At 45.9% G+C, this 21,133-nt stretch overlaps 1 protein-coding gene across 1 annotated transcript; it reads right to left on the reverse strand.

Moving 5' to 3' along the window:
• Positions 1-1,068: 1,068 nt before the first annotated feature.
• On the reverse strand, positions 1,069-20,892 carry DRC3 (dynein regulatory complex subunit 3). The gene is made up of 12 exons (XM_065412461.1): positions 20,733-20,892; positions 18,957-19,073; positions 15,585-15,751; positions 14,474-14,620; positions 14,011-14,130; positions 12,178-12,290; positions 9,880-10,054; positions 6,833-6,964; positions 5,596-5,666; positions 4,551-4,674; positions 1,517-1,648; positions 1,069-1,245 (listed from the first exon to the last, which is right to left on the reverse strand). The coding sequence occupies exons 1-12, from the start codon at positions 20,890-20,892 to the stop codon at positions 1,132-1,134; spliced, it is 1,572 nt and encodes a 523-aa protein (XP_065268533.1). The 3' UTR covers positions 1,069-1,131.
• Between the last annotated feature and the right edge of the window lie 241 nt (positions 20,893-21,133).

Genomic DNA, 21,133 nt, shown 5'->3' on the forward strand with positions numbered 1-21,133 from the left:
GGCATCCTCATTTAGAATCAGCTTCGTTTCCAGTTAACACGCGGGGGAATCAGTAGCGCCAGCACTTTCATAAGTGACCACAGACTGGGGGCCCAACTACACGTGTAGAGCTTGACCTTCCAGAGGGGCTGAGCACCCGCAGATCCCATTGATTTCAGTTGGCGCCACGAGTGCTCAGCTCTGCCGAAAAGCCGGAGCCCGTGTGCAGCCAGTCAGGGCCGTTTCTCAGTGAGCAGGCGTGGGGTTAGCAATGATCAGAGGAGAGCCTGCTCTCACACCAGCCCAAGGGAGGACAGTGTTTTGTCAGTTGAACCAGAGCAACTGCAATCAGCCCACGGGCAGGGCTAGTGCCAGGAAAGGAGGAGTGGAAGTCTCGGGGTATTTGTCTCTTTCCCAAACTGGGCACTGCCACATCCGTTCCACAAGCATGGGTTTCCCTTCTTCCCCCTCTTCAGTGCCCTGCCTCCAGCAAGGAGTCCGAGCTCCCTGCCAAGCAAACGGAGCAGCTGCTGCTGAGCAAGGAGGGAAATTAATGACTCGGCACTGAGCAGCCGCAGGTGGGCTGCTGCAGAGCCACTGGTCTCCCTGCTGGTCAGAGGCCACTCTGAGCACGCTGCAGGAAGCTGCCTTAGTGTGGGGCAGAGGAAAGAGGAGGCTACCGGGAGTGCAGAGCCTCAAACCTCAGGCTTGCTGGGCCAGAAACCCCTGATTGTTAGGGAGAGGGCGGTTAGTCTGATGGAGAGTGTTCTCTTCCCCATCACCGCCCCGTGCCAGCTGCTGCATGAGTCCCAGGCTCCTACCACTGCCCGCAGGTGACAAACCTTCCAGGCATGGCCTGGTGGTGGAGAGTCGCAGCTCAATCTGGGACCTAGCTGTTTGTGAGCTGGCTTTGATTTGCACCATAAGTCTCAGGGCTTCAAAGTGAAATCCTCAGCTCCTCTTGAAGAGCTTTTCCAAACTCAAATGGTATTTTTATTTCCATATGATTTTTTTTTTGTGTGTGTGGGGGGGGTGACACCCCAGGATGAAACATCCCCACCAGTGAGTATTTACAAGGGGGCTGTCAGAAAGGGCGAGGCGCACCTGTTAGATCACCAAGGCCTGTGTCCTAACAGGGGAGCCACTGTTGGCCTACTCCATCTGCTCCAGGCTTTCCATGTTGTCCAGCTCCTCCTGCAGATGGTCGATGTGTTGATTAATCTCTCTCACACGGTTGCGGTTTCTGTTGAGCTCATTCTTGTGAACCTGAGGAGAGTGTGATCAGACAGTGGGTCCTGGGGCTTATTTCAAACCTTCAGTCACCTGCTGTTGCCAAAGGGCCCAGCAGAAAGTTAGGAGATACCTCCCCCCAGCCCCTCTGACTTCCTGGCAGTGGCCCAGTTACATTGGCTGGACCCTGGTGCCTCTCTGCCCGCTGCGCTAGGAAGCAGCTGCAGGCCAGTGTGCTTTCATTGCCTTGCTGCTTGTCTTTTCCCTAAGCAGGGTTTTGCTCCCCGAGCCGCAGGGGTTTCCTTACCTCCTCGATCACCGAAGATGACCAGCTATTGGCTTTAGTGACGATGTCATCCTCTCTGTTATCGATCTTCAGCAGGTGGATATCGTGGGAGGCATTCACTGCGTTGACGATGGTGTCTTTGTCCACAAAAAGCTAGGGAGTGAAATTGACCGAGCGATGGGAGATGTGGATTTTACATATAAATGCAGCAGGTCTCAAAACTAGATGTGTCGCATTGCAACGCTTAGTAGCACCATCAGAGAAGAAAATAAAAGCTCTCTCTGGTACATCTCATGCTGTTCAAAGCCCTGTACAAACTTAGCCTCACTATAGCCTTGTGCAAGGACTATTTTACAGATGGGGAAACTGAGGCAGCGCTGAAGTAAGTCGCCAAAGGCTGCATAGCAAGCAAGAGCTGGGAGTAAACTCCTAACCCCATGCTCATTCCTCCAGACAGTGCTGCCTTCCAGCATCTGGCAAGCCCATCTTGGCAGCTGTCAGTCCCGGGGAAGGCTGCATATGCTCCAACCTGCCTCTCCCAGCAGGTATAGTAAATGGAAAACTGCACTCAGAAGAGGTTGCTTTAACTGGTGGCATTTACTGTGTCTCTTTGTTCTGGCACCACAACTTTGAACAGAGGCAGCAGCTTCCCCCTGAGATTTTAAATAGAGGATGGCTTCTATAAACTATAATTACTATCCTCCTGCAGCCAAGCCTGCCTGTTAAACACCTGAAGATCGCTTCTCAGTGGAGATGGACAGGAGTGAGGAAAACTTGGTATGGGGCAATGGTGCAGGCTGCACTCACAGTCCATAAAGCTGGCAGCTGCCCCTGCCCCGGAGGGCTATTTTCTGAACACATGGCACAAAAGTCACTTATTTCCTTCTGACTTTACCTCATTACAACAGGTAAGAAATAATTACCTGTCACACCTGGTAGGCAGGGCACCAGCTCAGAGAATCTGCCATGCTAGGCTCGGAGCTGGCAGGGTGTTGGCTCAGAGGGGCCCTGGGCAAGCAGGGCAGTGGCTGAGAGGAGCCGTGGCTCTGGAAAGGCAGGGCACAGGCTCAAAGGGACACTGACATGCCGTTTTGGATATGTGAATTTCCCTTGCAGAAGCTTCTGCACTGAGCCAATCCCTAAAGAGTGATAGTAAAATTGGAACTAGATGTCTCCTATGAAACCATGCGCGAACCCCATTCACTCCTTAAGCACCTGGAGACAGGAGCAGCGATTGGAACGGAGCTTAATAAAAGTGGTGGAAGCCTGGATCTGTTTATTTTTCAGCAGTAATAGAAATGTTGGAGGCGCAGTACATCTGCTCAGTGCTAAAAATGTGGATTTGTTTTTTGGGGCTGGGGGTAAAGATGGGGAAATCCAGACTGACACATGTTAAAACTCTGAGACAGGTCAGGTGTAGTACCCACATTGGGAATGTAGTCCCTACTATTTCAATCCCCACCCCACCAAACCCCCTCGCCTGTAAGAAACTGTCATTTGTTTAAGAGCAGCAAAAGGCCTCAGGCTAGACGCTGGGCTCCTACCAACGTTAAATGGAGAGCCTTCCCAGGTAGGCTTTCTGAGGGGCCAGAATCCAGGAAACTGATCTCTAACCAAACTCCCGTCCTGTCCGTTCATATGAAAAACAGATCTTGCATCTGCAAACCTCTATGAAATCTTTGCCCATCATTTTTTTCCTTTAATTATAAAGCTTGGTAAATAGAGTTTAATAATGTAATTTTCAATGTATACAGCAGCTTTTGTTCTGATAGACTGCAACCTGCATTACGCACTACCTCCATCCACTGCCACTGAAATGCGGCCACCTGGGGCAGCAAGGAGGGGGGAGATTTTGGCCAAGGACACCAGGCCTAGCACTGCACTCTTACAAGTGCGCCATGGGATCTCGACTATTCCTGCAGAGCAGACAGGACCTTGGTTTGTGAGGTCTCAGCTGAAAGACCTATGTGGAATTCAATATATCGGTTTCAAAAGGACTGATTGATCTCTATGGAGATATGAAACTGTAGGGCCAAATAAAACCCTAATTAAGCAGGTGCAACTCTACTGACTTTAAAGGAGTGACAGCCACGTTACATTTAGCTCATAGGGTTGGGAAATCTACCAGTAGTGCACACTGCCCCAAACTCCTGCTGTGTTGGAGGGCTTAGAGATCAGCCTGAGAGAGCCATGCTGGCCTAGGAGGGGGCAGGACTGGGCCAGTCAGAACAGACACCTCTCCCAGGCAGCTTCCAGCAGCAGAGCTCTGGCCACAACACAAATAGGTCTTCATCCCTGGTGGAAAGCTGCAGTGCCATCACCCTCTTCCCTTCCCCATTCCAGCAGAGAGGCCCAGCGGTGCAATTTGTCCAGCACCGGTGCTTTTCGGGTACAGGTGTCAGAAAATTCTGGGCTGCGATTTTATTGTCAAACATAACGTAACTTTTTAACAAACATGGCAACTTTTTATAATTGCTGCAGCTTTGAGCGGCGCTATGCCCTGTGCACCAGCTCACAATGCCACTCACTCAGATTTGGCCTGGCTGCCCCTCCATCCTGCTTGCCTTCAAAAGTCAAGGGGGGGGTGTCACATGGTGTCTCTTCCGTGCCACTGCCATGCTTTGGAGGGGAGGCTGCATGCCTTGGAAGAAGTTGCTGAAGCAAGGGTAGTGCTACTTGGGGGGGGATACCCAGAGTGGGATCTTCATTTCTCATCAGGAAACAGGTTGAGGGGAAGCCTGAGACGAGGCTTTTGAGACCCCTAGGGAGTATCTGCCTCGTGCCATGCTGATATCTGACCATGCCAAAACCGCAACTTCAACAAACTTCAGCCACAATGTTTGAACCGACAAACCACGACTTCCTTGTAGCCTTATCTGGGGGCGGGGGGTTTGAAAGGAAACTATTTCTAGCTTTGGCAGAATAATTCAAAACGATATTGGGTCTCTGAAACCCAATCCTGATTGGGAACATGCTGCGCTCCCTTCCTCCTCCACACTCGGGATCCCTGCTTCCTAGAAGAGCCTAAGCTCCATACACAAGTGGGGGGCCTCACCAGTCGGACATCATCTGGCATCTCCTCATCAAACTCGCTCTTGACTATCTTCTCCAGAGTGTTGATTGCAATCTCCAGCAGTTTCTCGTGGTGATGATTTTCTAGATCCCGGCATTGAGCCATCGTATGGAAGAAGGTTAAGAAACAAAGAACAGTGGCATTTGACTGGCCTCTGACAGGCTGGACCTGGTCCTGAACATCGACAGAGAATGACGTTCTACATAAGCAAGCACTGCTAACCCTAAAAGGGGATTCGTCCACCTCCTGTGAAGCAGGTGACCAGTAATTGACCTGGCTGGTGGAGAAGGTCCTGGAGTGTTCAAAAGCAATATCCCCACTACCCTCATTGTGGTACGTTATCCAGAACAGACACTGGGGGCCGTTGGCACAGGAAGTTCAACGAGGCCTTTGTTTGCGTGTACAAAACTCTGACTGTGACAAGCACTTGCACAGGGCCAAGAGTTTTGTGTGTATAAAAATCATTTCACCTGCCACTGCAATGCAACCACCTCTGAGGCAGAAGAGGGCAACTGTTCTAGAGCACACAGCTGCACAACAATCTAGGGCACAAAGAGACAGTACAGGAGGAGTTTTAGGTATTTCACCTCTTAAAATGTCAGCAATACATAGATATCACATGGTCAGATTTACCAAGAATTTGCTCAGAAACAGAGGTGGACTTTCAAAGGCACAAAGAGCAGCTAGGAATCTAATTCCCATTGACTTTCACTGAGAATTAGGTACCTAACTCTGTAATTTCATTACATCCTCATCACTGAGTTGTGTAGCAGTTCCTGACTGTGTTCTCTTGCTGAGAATATGGTAGAGAAGTATTTGAGCAGAGTCTGTATTTCATGAACAGGGAAATGTTCCTAAGAATTAATCAATCAAAGCCTACAACACATTAATAAGCAACAATCCATTTCCGCACAGTGAGTGCTGACTTCTGGGCCTTGCAGTAATCTTGTGAAGTGAAACAACACATTTGCCACGGATCAGATTTATACAACACAGAGTTCAGGCCAGTAGACTGCCAAAAGGATATATCCCTTGGACGTTCTCAATAAATGTTGACACCTGGTCGGCAATGTTTCTTTCAAAATCCTTTATTATTTCCTTAACATGGAAAAGAAAAGGAAAAGTTACCAAGTACTCAAACACACACAACACAGATCAGAACCAGGGAGGAGTCTAAAATGCAGTATACTTTTGATCTGATCCATCAGTTTTATCAGCACCGCTGGGGACTGAAGGTACCTCAGATAAATTAATTGTGCTGAAGCACCGAAGGCATGTGCTTTTCTGCACTGGTATGCATGTGTCAGGGAAGATTAGATTCAATCCTTTTGGGAAGAGTTGATGGAGCGATGCATTTATAACAGACTCTGGGAAGTTCACTCCATCAAATCACTTTGAACCTTCTATGTACATTATGACTAGAGAACATTTTGTCTCTGATTAGAGACAGGTGTCAAAGTTTCTCATTCGGTTTATGAGGCTGCAGGCTTCTTGAAGACTTTGCCATCAGGAGCATAACTAACAGCTGGGATTATGAGAGATTTTGTTTAAATCCTGGAAGGTGGGTGCTGCTTCTTGCTGCCTCTCTCAAAAACAGGGGATAGTCTCTTAGAGCTTCTGCTTTCCCTAACATCCCTAATAAAGTGTTTAAAACATTCCGGTGCCTCAAATAGGGCATGTGAAAAGCACCTCTGATATTTCTGCAAAATCTATTGGTAATAATGAAATAAATAAATTAACACCCACTCACCCCCCCACACCCCCCGGATCTGCTAAGCATCCGGTTTGAACTCCGCTACGAGCTACCATAGTCATGCTCCCAGTGGGGTGCTCAGGAAAGTGGACTAACTTGGGGTTGAGGCATGAGAGTAATTTTTCAGTCATAGCAACGATCCCTTTGAAAGAATCACACCACTAGAACCTTGAAAATGGGTCCTATACTAGGGGGCAGCTTCCACAAAACGGCCCAATAACCTCCCGGATGACCCTTTAGCCAACGCCGATGCCTTCATCCTCAGTAGCAGCGCATGAATAGTAAGTGCCGATGCAACATATAAATACACTGGGTCCAATTCTCCACTGCCTTACACTTCGTGTACTCGCTCCTGTGCAGAGTGAGAATAAAGCCGGTGTCAGACACTACCCAGAATGATCGAGTTCTACGCTCATTCTGCACAAGTGGGACTATGCAAGGCATAAGGCAACAGAGAAGCAGCCCCAGTGTTTTCTATCTGAGGCTTAGCAGATATATCCCCTTGCCTTACCTCTAGCTGGTCAACCGTCTGCATTTCCAGGGTCATAAGTGTGTCTGACAGCTGACTGATGTCCTCATTGTACTTTACGAGTTTAGACTCTGCAATCTCAAAACTACTCATGTTTTGAATCATGTCCAACAACTAAACAGAGAGAGAGACATACAATATCATTTTGCTCACCATTCCATTGCAATTTAATGAACTGTTATTGTTACATGCCTGAGAAAAGTTCTGGCTCATGATTGGCTGAAATGAAATGTGATGGCTTGCTAAGTGGCTCTGGTTTACATACTCCGAGGTCAGTAATACCAAAGTGCACTACAATGTTAACCAACAAGATTCCACTGCAGCGAGTTGCGTGAAAACTCTCATTTGCTTGCCAGTCAGCAAATGGCTTTTTCCCTAGACCTCCTACTTCTTCTCACATGTAGAAAGTCCGTGTCAAAGGAAAAACGATAAGCCTTCTGAAATTCATAGCCACAGGGGAGAGACTTCCAATTACTCCTTATTAAGAAATGCAGGTCTAAATCCTGATCTCTTGAAAGTCAAGCAGAATTTTGCCTGACTTCAATGGGCCCAGGATTTTGCACTCAGAAGCTATGTAATAGAACATCACAAGTAATGAGTTCTTGTTGCAGTGAATGACAATAAATCTTGCTCTTCAGAGTTAAATACTGACATCAGCCTCACAGCGGTCAACAATCTTAATATTGCTGAGCAAAGTATATGCTAAGCAAAGGTTATTTTCAAGACACGTCTTTGTAATAAATCTCTCCTACTAAAATCTGAGCGTTAAAAATATATTTTGAAGGACCCTAATGCACCTCACAGTTGGAGCCAATAGAAGGGGCTAAAATTAGGCACGAACCATTGCAGAGGGCTATCTGTAAATCAAACGAGATTATGCAGACACTGTAATGTTAAAGGGGGCATTTCTTTATATAAGTTAATCAAGCCAGGAGGCCCCAAGCAATTAAAACCGGGCTCCTGTTAGCAACACCTGCTGCTTTAGGGCTTTGGCATAATTCTTTGCTCCTTAACCAACTTCAGAGCAAGCTGAGCTGTCTTGCCGTTCATATAGACCTGCACGATGGAATTATAGCTAGGCAAATGGAGCCTAGCAATGGTTTATACTTTATCACCTTCTAATCTCCTCCCACCCATTTTTAAACTGGTATGACTAAGCCTGCAAGATCCATTTAGCAGCATTTCTGACTGACTGTGACTCCCTCTCTCACCTTGACCAGCTCATTTAGGTCAGGATTTTTCATACGCCACAAGGTGCCTACATTCAGCACCTAAATCCGTATCTAAGCTTGTAAGCAGGCAGAGGAGTACACAGACATATTGCCAAAAATCCAAACTTACCCGCATTTTGAGTGTGGATTTATTGGTAACTCAAATAAAAACGCTTTGGGGCTGGGACTTTTTGTTCTGTTTGTACAGTACCTAGCACAATGGGGTTGCGAACATATTCCCAAGTGTGCTTCCCCCCCCTGGATTTCCATTCAACACCTCTGAGGCCTCAACCCCACTTCTACCCTGGCTGGAGTTAAGTCCACTTGCTCATGAGTCGGCGTTAATATACACTGTGCCTGCAGACAGGCTTCAAGCACTTGGTAACAGAATGACTCAGCATCCTGCCACATTGTTAAAAGCAGCCTGTTTTCAGAGGTGCTGAGCACAGGAGATCTCACTGCCACCAATCATGAGCGGCTTGTTCTATACAGTTGACAAAGCCCTTGACCAGAGTTTAGCCATGCTGATATTTCCAGGGACCTCTAGAAACAATAATAACTGCCCCTCTATTTTAAATGGGTAGAAAGGGATGCAGCTAGAAGCTATGACCTTGCCTTCCCCAGTGATGTGGCTGCAGCTCTCTGGAAAGCAGAGCTGGTTGAAAAATGGTATTTGGTGCCAAAATATTCAAACAAAATGAACATTTTTTTCTGTTCAAAGTCATTTCGTGGCTTCTTTTTTTTACAAAATGAATTGAAACCAAAATGATTTGAATCAATCATTTTTTGCAGTGTCGTTGTAGCCATGTTGGTCCCAGGATAAGGAGACAAGGAAGGTGAGGTAATATCTTTTATTGGACCAACTTCTGTTGATGAGAGACAAGCTTTCGAGGTTCCCAGTCGGGAAGAAGAGCTCTGTGTAGCTTGAAAGCTTGTCTCTCTCACCAATTGACATTAGTCCAATAAAATATACGTCGCCCATCTTGTCTCTTGAATAAATAATGATCATCTTGTCAGGTTTTCCCTTTCTTTCTCCTTTTCCAGTGGAGGCACAGTATCTGGGTATGGACCAAAAGGCAAAAATAAAATGAAAACTTCTATAGCTCAGTGGTTTGAGCATTGGCCTGCTAAACCCAGAGTTGTGAGTTCAATCCTTAAGGGGCCATTTAGGGATCTGGGGGAAAAAATAGTGGGGGATTGGCCCTGCTTTGAGCAGGGGGTTAGACTAGATGACCTGAGGTCCCTTCCGATTCTATAATGGAATCAAAAAATTTCATTTCAGTTAGTTTCATGAAAATTTTCAAAAGAAACTTTTTTCGTGAACATTGTCATTTTCTTAAAAAAACACCAATTTTGTGGAAAAAAATTTCAGTTAAAAATCTTTGACAGCCCTCCTTCCAAGCCTTTAAGAAGAACCATTAACATGAAGACTTGTCTGTAGTAGGAAAAGACTTGGTGTTATCATTATGTTGAATACACAGAGACAAGGACTGTCATGTTTAAAATCACACCAGCTGGTTGTGCTTAGCCCCAGAGTCCAGGTTTAACCACTTCCAGTTGATGTGATTTTAAACACACCAGCCCTTGTTTATACTCGATATTATGTTAGTTAACACAATGTCAATCCCTCCAGTGTAGACAAGCCCATAGAAACATATACAGTAAAATCTGGGGCTATATTCTGATTTCCCTTAACCTAGTGTAAACCTGGAGTCATTAAACTGATCTCCGTGGAGTTACTCCATACATCCCTGAGATCAGACTCTGGCCTCTGATACACAGAAATCATTTCAACAAATAAAAGCTGTAATCAAATACCCCCTGGTTGTCATTTTCAAAATCTAGGATTATTTTTGTGCCCTGCTTTTGACTGTCCTGTATCGCTTCTTGAAGGCACTCGTAGAAGGTTGAGACTTCAGCTTGTCGCTTTTCATGCTCTTTCAGACCATAGGCAAAGAGGTTCTCACAAATTAATACAAATTTACTCTTGTATGTGAAACCAGAGTCAAGGTATATAATCTGTAATAGTTTAAATGAGTCAACACACTAAGCATGGCTGCATGATAATCAACACTGCTCTATTGTGTCCAGCTATTACCAACCTAAATGCAAGGCAAAGCATCTTGACTGATAACTCCACCGAGCTCACTGACAGTTGAGGTGCTGAGCTGAGCATTCTTCACCTCGAAGGCTTGGGCCACATCATCTTTTCGCACTGGGGTTTTGCTCCCTTAACTGTGTGGAGAGGGCAACATGGTGGGCACAAAAGGAAACAACATGTGCATTCGCCCCTGGCTCTTCTCTGCCCTGTAAGTAGAATGGAGCATCTGACCCTATCTCTCTGCACAGCTGGGAGTACAGTGTTTGTAAAGTTAAAAAACCCTGCTCAAGAGCCAGAGCCCCAAACACACTGATTTGGTAGCACCACAAAGATAATGGCTATGGGGGAGGGGGGGTTGCAAGTTGCTTGGCAGTGGAATTGTTTCAAAAGTCTATTATATTTAGTCTCTGATGAACTTTCCTGACAACAGTCTTGAGCAATCATAAGCAAGGTCAAATGTGGAGCCTTGCCAATGTTCCATTAATCTGAGCTAGAAAAGGAAAGATACAATGATCTGCTTTTTGATCATTGTCCAGGATCAGTGATTAGAAAAATGTACCAGCCATGAATGTGTTTGTACTGGTCCTATAGGGTTAGTGTTTCTAACTGGCAGATTTTGAGTTTATAAGCTCAAAAGCTTGTTTCTCTGACCAATAGAAGTTGGTCTGTAGCGGGGTGGTTACCCGCTCCAGCCCTGACAGGGTTAAGGTCAGCCCTGGGAGAGGGCTGGGGCTGTAAGGAAAAGCCCAGGCCGCTTAGGAAAGCAGGCACAGCTGGGGCCACGCCCCAAACAGAGCACAGCAGGTCCTTATAAAAGGCTGCTAGCTTGGTGCTAGAGTAACTCTCTCTCCGGTCTTGGAGGGAGCAGGGCCTGGCTGTCGGTAGCAAAGGTACTGGGAGTGAAGCAGGGCTGGGGAAAGACCAGGGGAGCTCCAGGCTGGCAACCCCCCAGGCTGCAGGGCCTGGTCCTAGGCCCACCCCTGAGGAAGACAGCAGGTCCTACCCCCTTGCCTGTGATGACTGGCTCTTATACTGCAGTCTGCTCCAGGGAGCAGGGGCTCATTGCTGACTGGCAGTAACCACCGGCTGAGGCAAGGTGGGATTAGGGGGTTGGGGGTCCCTGGGGCGGGGAGACCCTGAGAGTGAGGGGTTACTGCCAGGGGGCAGCACCCCAGATAACGGGGCACCGGAGTCTGGGAGGGACACAGGGGCCAAGCAGCAGTGGGACACCGGCCTGCAGAGGGCACGCCAATGGCTGGAGAGCTAATTCCCTGAGATGACCAGCAGGAGGTGCCGCAGGGGTGAGTCCCACACGTTTACATGGTCCAATAAAAGATATTACCTCATCCACCTTGTCTCTCTAACATCCTGGGACTGACATGGCTTCCACAACACTGCATATAACTGGCAGGTTGTGAGATATTTGACTTAGATAATCCTGATTATTCTTACTGTGCCCTACCACTTCAACTGAAACATGATTTTAGCAATTGCTATCTCACAATCTGCTGCAGATGTAAATGAAATCTCTATGCCATCTGAAAGGTCAGATGCATTCTGGGCTTTAAGAGACTGTAAACGCCCTGATTTCTAGAGGTTCAGAAGGCATTGGCTTTTAATAGCAAGTCTGATTCAAGTGGAGAAAAAGCAAGATGGTAATCAGAATGATGTGATTGTAAAACTCTGAAATCTCATGACCTGTCAGTGTTGGAAGAAAGCCCTTTATACAAATGGGATTTCCTAATTTGGGGTTTCCAGTTAGCCAATGGGACAAAGCATTTGTTTATAGCCCTTGTGTTTCATGAAATATCAGACCTTAAAACTGTCAGTGGTCTCACGGTCTAGCAGTACTTTTAAGGCACTGGTCCAAGACTGAATACAGCAAGTCTCCAATCTCAGATCAATATAGCTTTCAGTTCTGCGTAAAAAGAACAGATGAAGAGTCCCTGTTGATGCACATCCTTGTGAACTGAAGTCATCAGCTTTTATCACTAGATTTTCTAACAGAAGGATATGTCTCCAGCAGGTCAGCCATTCCAGGGAGGTAAGCCAGCCTGGCAGCTTCTGTATCTTCTGCGTACATACTCTCAAATAAGAAGGGTCCATTCAGGTACTCGATGTAAGCAGCCTTTGGAGAGAACCAGTACAATATTAAAAAAAAAAAAAAAAAAAACAACAACAACAAAACCCCCCCAAAGAGCACCAACTTGCTGCAGAACTTAAGTAACACCTTGCTGCTTCTTGCAAAGTGCTAAGGAAGGTTCAGTCAGTCAGGCTGAACGGCCCATTGAAATCAATGGCACCTAAATATCTTTGAGGATCTGGGCTGACATTAACTCTCCAGTTCTGAATGATGGGTGCCTCCTGCTGTGGAATGTGAATCTCATAACAATGGACCAGATCATTATTACTATATAGTGGGGGGGAGGTTTTTGGCTTTCCAAGGCAAACACTATACAATCCTTGATAAGTCCCCTACTGGAATTAGACAGTGGCTCTTTCACTAAACAATGTGACAGAGAAGTTCAACTCCACTTTGTGGTCCTGCAATGTGGTATCTAAGGCTACATCTACACTACAGGGGGGGGTCGATTTAAGATACGCAAATTCAGCTACGCGAATAGCGTAGCTGAATTAGACGTATCGCAGCCGACTTACCCCGCTGTGAGGACGGCGGCAAAATCGACCTCCGCGGCTTCCCGTCGACGGCTCTTACTCCCACCTTCGCTGGTGGAGTAAGAGCGTCGATTCGGGGATCGATTGTCACGTCCTGACGGGACGCGATAAATCGATCCCCGAGAGGTCGATTTCTACCCGCCGATTCAGACGGGTAGTGTAGACCAGGCCTAAGCTACTCAGGCATAAATGGGACAGATTTTTTGAGGCCCTATGCAAAGGAAGACATGAAGGGCCCCATGCAGGTCCCTCAGCATCTATGACTTTTCCTCCTGGACCCTATCTCCATGTATTCGGCACTCCTCCACGTCAATCTTAATGCACAGGGATCTATGTCCTTGTGGAGGAGGCACAGGCCTCCAACAGCCACCCCGTGGAAGTGCTCCTCTGCTCGCTATCTGCTCCTTGCTCTGCCCATGTGCTTTGAGTGGGGAGCAATGCTGATGCCAAGCAGAGTGCGTGGAACAAGCAAGTGGCATGGAAACAAACCTGCAGCGCTCCCATATAGCCAGCAGATCAATGGCGGCAGGAGAGCAACACGCAGACAGCCTGAGGGTAGCCGAGGGCACCACTCTGCTCTATCCCATTCTCACTACATATCTTGACAGTTTCCCCATTGTGATCTTGCAATCACTCGTAAGATTAAATTAATACTGCAGTGTTATCCAGTCACTAAGTCTGAAGGGGGAAAATCACTGCACTGTGAATAATGCTAACAGCTCCATCAGATCTGATATTGTGTTAATCTAGCATCAGGCTGACAAGAAACCAAACTATGATTTACTCTGGAGCTTCCCTCGGTCCGACATGTAGGTTTAGTTGTTCAGCCCAATGAATTATGTTCTTCCATATCATGCGTATGACATACAGGGTGACCAGATGTCCCGATTTTATAGGGACAGTCCGGATTTTTGGGTCTTTTCTTATATAGGTTCCTATTACCTCCCCCACCTCCATCCTGATTTTTCACATTTGCTTGTCTGGTCACCCTAATGACATAGCAGCTTCTGTTTTCATTCAAAAGGTGAGATTTACAGACCCCAGAGATTAACACTGACCTTATTTTTATCTCAATCAATGTCAACCTCCCATTAAATCTTCTAACGGATAAAAGAGAAGCCGTTTGGTTTCTTTGGCGTGGGGTAACATACAGTCAGCTCCAGAGAACATACCTTGTGGTGCTCCAACTCTTTCTGCCTAGCCTGCTCTTCCACCAGCTTAGCCAGGGCCTGTGCTTCACCTTGCTTTAGCTCATCAATGACGTACTGATATTTTATGTCTGCAAGTTCTCGCTGGGAAATACACACAAAGAAAACATGTGGGTTAGATTACCCTGTCTCCTAATAAATCTGGTCAGATACAGCTCTGTGTGTAACATACAGCCAGACTGCTGTTGCTTTCCTATGTTAGGTGTAATCTACATCCTGTGCATGTTAAAAAAAACGGCCCCGGGAGGACATTTCTGATGGCTCTTATTTGTCTAGGTAGTATTTCAGTAAGACAGCAACTGAAAAAAGAGTTACTCTAACCCTTTGAATGCTGGTGTATTCCCAGAGTGCCAGCACGATGAATGCTTTGGAAAGTGTGTGGCTAGTCTCCAAATGGTTAAATAAAGGGGAAGGTGGAAGTACTTACTGTATTCTCATCCACAAGCCTGAAGTCCAAGTACACCAGATCTGGAAGGTGAGCGGCAATGAACATTGAATATTGTTCATTTTCGCAGACAGGGTTCCCAGTGAGATTCAATGTGCGTAGGTTTTTAAACTTCCTGAGGTAGACCACCTATGCCAAAAGAAAGGAGATGCTGCATTCCCGCACACCATGGGAACAACAAGCAGCAATGCCTTGAAATTCATGACATTTATCATCTCCGTCCTAGCTCAGGACCTTGCTCACATCTCCATCCTTCAGCGAGAGCTGGCACAACACATTGGACTGAATGTCTAAGCACAATTACAGGTTTAAAGCAGTGGCTTCTATCACAGTGTTGAACCATTTTATTTGAGAAAGAAACTGCTTTCTATATGGTTCTTATACATACAGTATAACTCTTATTCTGGACATACAATCTGTGGGCCTGGCGATGTGTTCTTTATATGGATGGATGATAAGCTTCCAGGGGTCTCAGACTAGTAAAACCGCTCTCCATAAAGGCCCAAGCATAAAATCAAAGCACCCAAAATAAATCTTTGCCTCTGTTTTCTAGTCACATAAGCTATTTCCCCTTTTTCTGGAGTCAACAGGAGTTTTGCCATTGATATCAATCGTAGCACGATCTGTGAGTGAATAATCCAAAAATGGGAAAAGGTAGCTGAAATAAGTATTTCCTACTTTAATATCTTACTAGAACCTTACTGTAGACTATACAGAAAGTGAGACTTTGAAGGGGAAGTCGCCCCTCTAAAAAGATGTTCAGATTCAGTGAGAGGTGGCAATATAAGAAAGACAGAGAGAGAGAGAGAATATGTATGAGGGTGCGTGGATATATATAGATGGATAATGGGTATATATGGGGATGGATGGATGATGGGTATATATCGGGAGGCATGAATGGATGGATAATAGGTATATATTGGGAGAAAGGGACGGATGGATAATGGATATATTTGGGGAGAAAGGGATGGATGGACAATGGATATATATGAGGATGGAGGGAGGGGAAGACGGATATATGGATAGATAATTGGTATGTATAGGGATAGATAAGGAAGGAAGGAAACACTGGCAAAAACAATGGGATTCTTACATTTTCCAAAGCAGTTAGATTATTGTTTCCTATAGAGAAGACCTGTAGTTCTTGTAGCGTGTCCAGATTCTCAATCTTAGATATTCTATTATTGTAGAGGCTCAAGTCCTGCAGTTTAACCAGAGATTCCAGACCTTCAATGACTTCAATATTGTTGAAGGACAAATCTAGAAAAAAAATTGTAAGTCAAGAAGTTTTAAATCAAACAATTTGCTTGTATCTTCAACTAAACATCATTGCTTGGGGCCTGCAGTTCAGTTTGTACCTTGCGTCTAGCATATATATTAATTGTTTTCCCTGGCAGTGATCAGTATTCCTGATGAAGCCCTAAGAAAGACTTTCCCCTTTACTCTCAAGGATCTGCATAAAATCACCACTCTTTTGGCAAAGAAGGAATAGATGCAACTTTTTCTACCACTTGTCCATGCAACTCTTAAATCAGACAGAGGAGTCACTGAAGTCCTCCTCTGCCCAGAGGCCGTGTGCACGACCAGCATATGACTCCTACCTTTTAGTGACACAGAGAGCAAGAGGCGTAGAGAAGAAATCCACCTACATCTCTTGTATGGAAGTGCAGAGCACAGGGGAATGGGTTAGGAAATGCCTAAAGAGATGCAATTTACAAGAAAATTTCTGCAACAAATTTGATAGCACCAGCTAGCTTCCTTTCCCTTAGACTGTTACCTGCATCACAAAACCATCACCCTAGTGGTGATGCACCCTGGGCCAACTCCTGCTCTCAGTTCATGCAACCCCAATGAAATCAGTGGAGATACACCAGGGAAGAGTTTGCCCATTGTGGCTATTTGACTCATGAATACTTTCACTCATCTTATTCTTCAAGAACATCCCATTCAGCACCTAAACTTATATAAAGATCTAGAGTAAAAATTTCAAACTTGTATAAGTGATTTAGGAGCCTACTCAAAGGCGCCGACTTCTACTCGCGCCGGTGGGTGCTTGACCCCCCCCTCTGGCCCTGCCCTGACTCCACCCCTACCCCGCCCCCTCCTGCCCCGCCCCCATTCCAACCTTTCCCCAAAGTCCCCGCCCCAACTCCGCCCTCTCCCTGCCCCTATTCTGACTCCTTCCCCAAATGCCCGTCCCGGCCCTGCCTCCTCCCCTGAGCACGCCACGTTCCCGCTCCTCCCCCTCCCTCCCGGAGCTTGCTACCAGGGCCGGCTCTAGGTTTTTTGCCGCCCCAAGCAAAACAAAAAACAAAACAAAAACCCTGAGAGTGCAACTGCCGAAGCAAAAAAAATGCCGCCCCTGAAATTGTGCTGCCCCAAGCACATGCTTGGTTTGCTGGTGCCTAGAGTTGGTCCTGCTTACTATGCCGCCAAACAGCTGTTTGGCAGCGGCAAGCACTGGGAGGAAGGCGGAGGAGCGGGGACGCGGCGCACTCAGGGGAGGAGGTGAGGTGGGGCAGGGAGGGGAGCTTGGCTGCCGGTGGGTGCAGAGCACCCACTAATTTTTCCCCATGGGTGCTCTAGCCTCGGAGCACCCATAGAGTCGGCGCCTATGAGCCTACTTCCCATTTTCCAGACTTAGGCACTTAGGAGCCTACCTCCTATTGACTTTCAATGAGACTTTGGCTCCAAAGTGCCTGAATCACTTTTGAAATTGGGACTTAGGAGCCTAAGTCAGTTAAGCACTTTTGAAAATGACACCCTAAGATGAGACTTTCCAAGCTAGAAGATGGACAGGCAGCTTTGAAAATCTCAGTCTCCCCTAAAATGTTTTCTTAAATATATATTTTTAATACTTTAGTTAAAAAAAATATTTTATGATATCCATGTCCTCTGACAATTAAATTGAGGGGCACTTCAGAGAGCTGACTGTATCCCTGGGGAATGTCCCCCTGAGCAGTGTTTGAGACGGGGCATAACATCCTGTTTTCATTGTGGAGCCGCAGATGGTGAGAGATGCTTTTGTTCGCAGTAGAACTGAGCTCCACTGTGTTCAAGTTCCAGCTTCTTAGAGCCGCACGATGACATCATCAGGATGGGTTTTGTTTTATTTCAAATAGGTCGATATGCCCAAAATAACACTCTTTGCAAACCGATTCCTGATACTAGTAAAGCAGCTAGATCATAAATGGAAGCTAGAGTTGTAGGATTCTACTGGCAGACTCAGAATAGTGGCCAGAGAAGGATAGATCTCTATCTCTTAAGAGTTTACTCTGTATATCTTAATTACTTGAATGCTACCAAACATAACAGGCATATCTGGCAAAATGCCCCCTACCATGATACCAGATTGATCAGCTGCATCCTCCTGAACATACCAGCAAATGACTGAGTCTGGGGTAACAGCAATGAAGGTGCTCCAAACCTCTCCTCACAGTGTCACAGCCTGGAGTGTGCATTCAGGCAAAACACCCGTTGATTTACTTCAATGGGTCTTTGCCTGAACAAGGACTGAGTAAGCAGGACTGGGCTGGGGGCCAAACTCCAGCTTCACACTGGAGTACCACCACTGAAATCAAGGCAGTAGTGAATCAGGCCCCAAGTCTGTCATGGGCTTGCCTGAGCCAGTGGAGCATCTCGCAACATGAGCTCGCCTAGTCTTACAGCAGTCACATTAATACTTGACTCCAAATGGCCCACTCTGGGGCCTTACATTCCACAAAGTACAAAACAGGCTTTTGTTGGCTCAAAGAACAAAGGAGCAGTCAGAGTTCAGCCAGGCTTCTTGGGTTAAGCCAGATGGACCTCCTTCCTCCTCCATCCCAGCATCACTCAGATCTAGTCCCTGGAAGCAGACAGCCTTTTTTATCCCGCCTGCTGGGCCCTGATTGGTTTCTGGCTGCTCCCAGTCCTTCTAGCTGCTGGAGGTCTGATTTTCACTAGTTCCACCCATAGCTGATCCCAAGTGGCCTTTCTTGGCAGCTCCTGGAGGTCTAAACTCTGTGCTTTTTTCCCCAGAAGGACACTTTCTTTGGGCAGGGTGCACCAAGGTCGCAGGGTCTCCATCTGGGGGCAACAAATACCTGGTACATCCCATCATATTCTATCACCCTTCCCCGTGCTAGCATAGGGTGATTGTTGCCAGTATCTCCTTCCAAACACCGTTACAGTGGAATTTAAAATCTTGCGTAGGCATTTCAAAGTACAATTCTATTTCATTCTAGAAGTGCAGCATACTCAATCTACAGACACCAATTTCATTTCAACTATCAAGCAAAATACATTTAACATATACTAAAAGCTGAGCCATCAACTGACAGTACCACTAACTGCCTTTTTCCAGTTATGACATGGACCTGAATCTGATCTCACTTACACCAGTGTAACTCCACTGATTTTAATGGAATTGCTCCTGCTTTACACCAGTGCAAGGTGAAGCCAGCCTCATACCCCTAACTCTTACCAAGCCAGATTAGGTGGACCAGACTATCCAGTGCCTCTATCTTCTCAATGATGTTGTTGTCTAGCTGCAGTTTAGTCAGATTCACAAACTGCCATAGGTTATCAATCTTCAGGATATCTAAACACACACAAAAAAATGCTGCAGTTCACACACGCCAGACTTTAGTTGCAATGCACACTATGTTGTACTAAGGACACATGCCCAATATTACCTCTTTGAGCAGATTATGATGGTGCACTGCTGTGTGAAAAGCACCGTGGAGACTGCTGAAAGGTCCTTAGGCTAGATGAGGGTTTAGATTGAAACAGCTGGGATAACCTCATTGTCTTGCACCACTGCCCACTGCTAATCAGTACTGCCAGGAAGTCATTGAGGGGATGCTGACTGCAACACTACAGTCAAGAGTGGCTTTATGGATTCACTACAAGAAGGCCTTGACCTTCACTTTGAGTTGTAACTTAAAGAGTGAGGCTTGGAATGAGACAGTACTTTCCTCTGAAGTTGCAGGCTACTGGTGGGTAGGACCTAATTGTAAACAGCTACCCTATCACATTATAAAGTTACCCCACATTCTGTAATGCTCTCCACCTGCTGAGGTTATGGAATCACTGCATGAGAACAAGGTGGAACTACTATGAGAATTACAACTCAATTTTTATGCATCGTATAGTCTTCTGTCTGGAGTGAAAACAAGAGTTATTGCATTTTGATTCTTGGAGAAAATTAGACACATGAGGGCAGGCTGATATGGATTACAGCAAAACATTGGGGTCATGGTGATGGAATGCATAGGAAATTCTCATTTCCCTTCTCTTTATACGAGTGGGAGTCGAGATAAAAAGTAAGAGTAGAAATACAGAAGAGGAAAACAACATAAAAAACATGTTTTGACCTCAGACAAACACGGCATGATTTTTTTTTTTTAACATTAGGCATGCAACTGCATGTGAAAAATGTGCACACAACTGCACATTCCACTTGCAAGCAAATGCATGCACAAATCAGGAAATGGTGTGTGCAAATTACCAGAAGTCATCATTTGCACACACCATTACCTCATTGGCATGCACACAATCACGATAACTGCATGAACAAATTAAGTGTACATTTTGCCCATCAATTTATTTTAATTTTTGTGTATTAATTTACTGCTGGTTTGACAGCGCTAGGGACCGAATTCCTATATCGACACAGTAATGGGGCACACTTCTCCCACACCACCTCTGGATGTACCTAGACCTGCAATGGGAAGGGCAAGTGGGGTAGTTCAGTCTCCTTCACCAATTAAATCTTTGGCCTCTTTGCTGAGCCCTTCAACAAAGCTGTCAATCAGTACCTATTGTGGTGCTGGGATATTATTTTAATATAGATGCTCGTCCACTCTGAACTGGACTGTGTCCACCATAAGCTACTCAAGTGCCATCAGATGAGGACAACTTGTGGTTACCAGAAGCTTGGGTTGGATTTGATTTGGCCTACCACAACAGGGCCAAGCTTGGTTGTTGCCATTAGGTGCCACCATGAGATAAATATTAAATAATAATAATAATAATTAATAATAACAGAGTTGAGAAGCTTTATAGCCCATTACCATTCAGCTAAGCCATCCAGCCCCTAATATTGTAACTATTTCATATGGCTACAGCTAAAAAGGTAAATTTAGTCACTTACTGTTTACATGACAAATTCCAGGCTAGTCACAATTATTTAATGGCCAATTTGTCACTTCAAACATACTACTATTATCCTTTAATTAAAAAAAAATCTGATACTTACTTCTAAAATCAAGCTGTAGCTCTATGACATCTTTGTAATCAATGCCTTCCCTTTTGGCAAGCTGTCCTAATTCCTCTTGGGGACCTTGCTCTTCCACAGCTTTTTGAAGCATCTTTTCATCAATCACATTTGGCTCTATGGTATCGTATAACCGACTCATTTTCACATGAAACAGGCCTTCACGAGCAGAACAAACAGTATCCCACCGTTACCTTTTTCAATGTGTTCACTGAACTGCACGCAGTATACAAAGAAACAATAGCACAGTGGGATATTCAGAGAGCCCAATCCTGCACCACTCAACTCAGATTTCTTAGACTTTACTAAACAGCTACCCAGCGCAGGGCCAGAAGACTGTCAAACTCATAGGCCCGATCCTGATCCCATGTAGAAAACCTGCA

The sequence above is a fragment of the Emys orbicularis genome, chromosome 10 (assembly GCF_028017835.1).
Source record: "Emys orbicularis isolate rEmyOrb1 chromosome 10, rEmyOrb1.hap1, whole genome shotgun sequence".
NCBI classification, from domain to species: Eukaryota; Metazoa; Chordata; order Testudines; family Emydidae; genus Emys; species Emys orbicularis.

What these genes read in the sequence shown, in the direction of transcription:
- DRC3 (XM_065412461.1), bottom strand. Translation starts at nt 20,892, where the DNA reads ATGAGTCGGTTATACGATACCATAGAGCCAAATGTGATTGATGAAAAG. An exon ending in GGTCCACCTAATCTGGCTTG is followed by an intron (nt 15,752 to 18,956) that starts GTAAGAGTTAGG and finishes TTTTTTTTCTAG; the next exon opens with ATTTGTCCTTCAACAATATT. An exon ending in ATCTAACTGCTTTGGAAAAT is followed by an intron (nt 14,621 to 15,584) that starts GTAAGAATCCCA and finishes CTTTTGGCATAG; the next exon opens with GTGGTCTACCTCAGGAAGTT.